We start from the raw sequence: 5498 nt of genomic DNA, 5'->3' as shown, positions 1-5498 counted from the left end.
AAGGGGAATGGGGTCAAGAATCTATGTGAATTTAATAAATAGCTGGACTCTACCCTGCAGATTTTTGATAAGAAAAGATAACCAAAAAGATGTGTTAATTACCTTGAATATTGAGGTTGGTTAAGGTATATTATAATATTTTTAATAATTAAATTAAAACATAAAGAAATAAAACTATCAGAGAAATAAAGTTAACCTTCGGTGATATCTACTCTCCCAGAATTACCTCAAACTTTTCTCATTATATCTACACTTGCGCAGAGACAAACGGAAGGAACTCCTGGATTCAACTTTCCGCCCACCCACAGCCTCTTCGGCTTTTACCAATGACTTCCGTCATCACCGGCACACTCGACGTGTAAATTTGCATTTGCTTCTAATTACGAGAACAAGAAATTGCCCGGACTCAGACCCAGACCCGGACCCGCATCGCAGCCCCATAGGGTAGTAGCATCGTAGCATCCTAACATCTTGGCAACTCGGAAACTTGGCATCTGCAGATGGAGGAGCTCTTGCGGCAATTGCAATTTAGAATTTTCAATTATATTTATATTTTTTTATGAGGTTAGCGGGTAATGGGAAATGGAAAATGGGAAACGGGTAGCATTACCTAGCCCCCTTGGCCCGCACACACACACACCCCTTCCATACGGAAGCACTAGAAAACTACAAATCAAGTGCCACGCACGCAAATTTCCTTTAATTAAAACCAAACTTTTAAGAGCCCCTCGTCGTCTGCAGCTTCTTCACATCCTCCTCCTCGACTGCAGATGCATCTTCAGCTGGTTCACCCAACTGCAAACTACTACTAGGCTCAAGTTAAGCGGAGCCGGGGCGAACATCATCTTCGAAATGGCTCTGAAGTGCGGGCCGCTTTTGTTGGTCACAAGGCGTTGGTGATTACAGCCCAAAGTTTGTTCAGGTGTATAAATACAATTAGCGACTAGGATAAGTACCAAAGTACAGGATGAGTGCATACAACTTGCAGGATTAGAAAAAACAAATGCATAAACTTTTGTATCTAATTTGTGATAAAAGAAAACCTCATAAGACTCTTAGATAATCAATTGTTATGGACTTACAGGTATGACTACTTACCTCCATTCTTTGATTAGATTTTATTTAAAAGTTAGACTTAAAAATAAAAACATTGCAGATTATTATTACAAAATGAAAACCCAAGTCACTGTTAAATCTCTACTTGACTCTGAAATTTTTACCCGGACAAACATCTGTCAAAGTGGAAAGTTCAGTTTTCCTCGCGTGTCTGCCGGAAGTGCATTCGGTGGCAAAATAAAGGAAGCCGAGTGGGAAGAAGCCAACGGTAGACGGAAGAGGAAAACTTCTCTGGCCAAAAAGAAGCGAAGCGAATGCTCTGAAAAAGTTCTAACCCATATTAAAACATATTTGCGCAAAAATATGCAGATGCCGGGAGAATGCACGAAAGTTAACCGAGTATATATACGTTATATCTATACTTACGTGTCTATGTACCAGGTGGAGGTCTTATGTGCGCCAGTCAATTGCTCATTGACTTGGCTCGAAAATAGTTGAGTGTTGAGTTCTAAGTCCTAAGCCGCCACTAACATGCCAAGCCAGAAGGCAACTGGCTATGAGAGACACAGTGGCCAAAGTTTTACTATTATCTTTGAAGTTTATAAAACTAAAATATTGAATATTGGGTAATACATTTAATTTCTACACATTGCTGAGTTTATTAAAAATAAAATCAATTCATAGCATTGATCTCTAATCTCAGTTTGGTTCTAGCTCAGAAAAGGTAGAACCAGTCACGAAAGAACCATCTTTTCCTCCGGGTTCCATTTTTTTCGAGTTTAGTTTCCAGTCAAGTTTACGTGAGCTTGGATTTCAAGCTGTGCGCGCACATAAGTTTGCGGCTTAAGCATGCGAGATTCATATGGATGGGAACACACAAGCCCTTCTGTACAGTACCCTCCCAAAAATTCACTCACCTGGCGTAAAATACTGGCTGGGCTAATGCATTGCCAGCTACCCTAATAACCTTAGACATCCCGTCGACGGGGTGCCAAAGAAGTCGTACAAAGTTGCTAGTGCTAAAGGAAAAAGTTTAAAATTAAACGGAGCTGGAATCCAAGATTCGTTGTCAGGGGGATGTACATATGTGAAAGTAAGTCGAGTATTTTTGGGATAAAGCCTTGGCTTGATTTAAGATTCGTGGGGCAGAAAAAGTAATACTATTTAATTGGATTGCAATTATAAATATTTACAAGCCAGTTTCCTTTTATTTTATTGGAGTTTAATTTTGAGCATAGTTCACTTTCCTAACTGAGGCACAATGTTTCCTTTATTTTCTTAAGGGCGGGACAAATTCCATGCCCAAATTCCATGCCACGCAAGGCTAATTATGTTTATGTAAAGTGTTTTTTGGCCTTTGAACCTAATGAAATATAATTTGAACAAAATTATTGAAAATTGACGGTAATTGAAATGAATTTGAACAAATTTGGATGCATGGCGCTGGGTGTCGTGTTGGGCCACCATCAAAGGAGTCAAAGAGCGTTGAATGTTGCAACTTTGACACGCGACGAAGACGTTGGCCCCAAAGCGTTGCCTTTCCACAGCCCTACAATTTTCAAAACCTTAGGGTTTCATTAGACATTTTACCAAAATTACAGCACGTTTCCAGAGAGAACTTGTCTATGATTAGGCTTCAAGTAGTGGATTATTTCCAGAAGAGGGTGTCTTGCTCAAACAAAAACTTGAACCGGATAAAGCTGTAAGTCCCCCACTAAACATCTCGGTTATCCCGCCCGACTAGCAACAAATTCAATAAAAATAAAAATAAATTAGCTGCAACTAAATGAGCCAAATAAATTCATTTAGGGCTTTATGCGCTCCACTGGCGTATGCTCCACGAAAGACATCTCGCCCCTTCTGCGCTGTCAGGGCTAAAAGCCAAGTTAAAGCCAACACGTATTGCCAAACTCGATTGCCGTGGGCGTCGCACTCCAAATGCAATTTCACCTCGTCCTCCTCGAGCTTCGAGCGGAGGGTTGCAAGTGCCACACAAAAAATACAAAACCCGAGTCCCCCAAAGCGTTCCCCACTCGCCGGCGAGCGCTGCAGGTGATTCCCCTCCGAAGCACTTATCTATTGAGTGAGCTCCTCTTGCTCTGCCGTGTCAAATGGTGGACAACTCTTGAAATCAACGCAAACGAAATAACAAAACGAAAAGTTTCTTTTGATTATGCCAATGGAATTTATTTAACTCCGCCAAATGTAAGCGAATTGAAAACATATTTTTTTTCCTCGGAATTCATTTGCATGTGACTTGAACTGAAGGCTAGTCCAATCGAGTATAAGGAAGTTTGTTTACAAAATTCAAATTTGTATTTGGGAATTATTACGAAAATATATAAAATATTATGGTTTCTATAGAATCTCTAGAATAGGGGGTTAACTAGAATCAAGAAGAATTGAAACGTGCCCCCACAAGCCAACTAGCTAGCTTAATTAATGCGAAAAACCCATATTTTAACATAAATGATCGAAATTTTAAAATTCAAGATGCTGGACACGCACCTGGCGCCTGCTCACCGAGCAAGAAAAAAAGAAAACAAAGTCCATATTATCATCAAAACAAACTGAAAACCGGATTGAAAGAGAAACGTTTGGTCAGCAGCGCTCAGGGAAGCCCAGATGTCTGGACCGGTGTCTGGGTGACAAGTTGTTTCCTCTGCGGGTAAAGAACCTCCCAAACTTGAACCCATTGATGGTCGATCAGTTTGTATAAATAGAGAAAGACTTGCCAACAAAGGGTTCAGTATCAAATTCAGCTTCAAAGCTAACTCATCTATTGCATCTGCACTCCGTTGATTCAAGTTTATTTTCAAACAAAATGAAATTCCTGGTAAGTTAGGCATCCCGCGTTGATCCTTTCATGTGCTAAGGACGATATTTGCTTCAGGTGATCGTTTTCGTGGCCCTGTTTGCCTTTGCCTCGGCCCTGCCCCAGTTCGGATTTGGTGGATTTGGAGGTGGATTTGGCGGACAACAGCAGCAACAAGAAGGCTTTGGAGGTTTCGGAGGATTTGGCGGTCAGCAGCAGCAGCAGGAAAGCTTCGGAGGTGGTTTCGGAGGATTTGGAGGTGGTTTCGAACAGCAGCAACAGCAGCAGGGAGGATTCTTCTAAGAATTTAAAACTTAATTATGAAGTGTACAAAACTAGATAAAAAAAAAATAGTAAATTAAATTAACAAAAACAAAACTTAATGCCCCGTATTTTTAATACCTAAGGAGATAACTGGAAGCAAAGGAAAAATACTTTGGCACCGAAATGTTTGAGAATGTTCTAAAAGATTAATGAATTAATTCATTCAACGATAATTAACAAAAAGATCTGGTATGATATATGGTTTAACAACCTCATATTCAAATTTTGAAAACCATTTTTTCCTCCTTTTGTCATAAAATTATGAAATCAAAAATTATTTCACCACAAAAATCATTTTAATTGCATATTTTATTTTTGCTAACGTTTAAAACTGGTTTCTAATTTTGTAACACGTTCAAAAAATCAAAAGAAATTTTTTTTTGCATAACAAATAGAATCGCAGAGGGAATAACAACCTTTGCGTCACTAATGCGGAAGTTTTCAACAATTACCAAAATAGATTTGATAATGGACCCGGGAATAATTGCAAAAATGCTTACTACTTACTGGTGGGAAAAATCCAATGACTCATGAAGTTTGGCGAATCTTTGGAATAATCTAACGTTAATTAATCCAGTAATTTAATTAGCGGAGAACATAAGGCAGAGGGAGAGAGATTTTGGTGGAAAAACCAGTATTTTTAGTGGGCTTGTCACTTTGAATCTCTGAAAGGTTGACGGCCATACTTGAGTTGTTATCAACCCGAAACCGAAAAAAAGCCCCGCTGAAAACAAATATCTATGATCGACACAAAGGGGAGTCCAAGCTAAGCGCGGCCCGTGTCCAACCAGTTTTCGAGGGGCTATAAGCCAAACAAAAATCAGATAAATACTCGCAGCCAATGGTCAAAAATGAAGCAGTTGTGTCGAGCGTTTCAGCCAAATAAGTTTGTGGCAAGCAAAAATACTCAGTTAATAAAATGAAATTCTTGGTGGGTACAATAATTAATATTTTCAGATTCTATTGAAATTAATGTTCATTTTTTTAAATATTTTCTAATTAGTTGATAGTTATTATGGGCATTCTGGCCATGGCATCAGCTCAGTTCGGACCTTTCGGCGGATTAATCAGGGACATTGAGCGATTCGAGGGCCAGCAACAGCAGCAGCAACAACAGGGCGGTTTTGGGGGCCAACAGCAGCAGCAGCAGGAAGAGGGCGTCATTTTCAGAGGTCCTTTTGGCGGCGGTGTTGAGTTCTTCCAGGAGCAGCAGCAACAGCAGCAGGGCGGAGGCGGTGGCCAGCAGCAGCAGCAGCAGCAGGAGAACCTGTTTAATTTCTTCGGCTAGAAAGTAAAGAGCCAA

General features: G+C 40.1%; 2 protein-coding genes across 2 annotated transcripts; both read left to right on the top strand.

Moving 5' to 3' along the window:
* Nucleotides 1-3738: 3738 nt before the first annotated feature.
* On the top strand, nt 3739-4254 carry LOC108125360 (neuropeptide-like protein 30). The gene is made up of 2 exons (XM_017241492.3): nt 3739-3892; nt 3950-4254. Exons 1-2 carry the CDS (start codon nt 3881-3883, stop codon nt 4172-4174), a joined length of 237 nt encoding a protein of 78 aa, XP_017096981.2. The 5' UTR covers nt 3739-3880; the 3' UTR covers nt 4175-4254.
* Nucleotides 4255-5210: 956 nt separating this feature from the next.
* On the top strand, nt 5211-5498 carry LOC108125361 (transcription activator GAGA). Its single transcript, XM_017241493.3, has one exon. The coding sequence runs from the start codon at nt 5211-5213 to the stop codon at nt 5481-5483; it is 273 nt and encodes a 90-aa protein (XP_017096982.3). The 3' UTR covers nt 5484-5498.

This window comes from Drosophila bipectinata, chromosome 2L (assembly GCF_030179905.1).
Source record: "Drosophila bipectinata strain 14024-0381.07 chromosome 2L, DbipHiC1v2, whole genome shotgun sequence".
NCBI classification, from domain to species: domain Eukaryota; kingdom Metazoa; phylum Arthropoda; class Insecta; order Diptera; family Drosophilidae; genus Drosophila; species Drosophila bipectinata.
The sequence above is the reverse complement of the archived record's forward strand: the minus strand, read 5'-3'. Positions and strand labels throughout refer to the sequence as shown.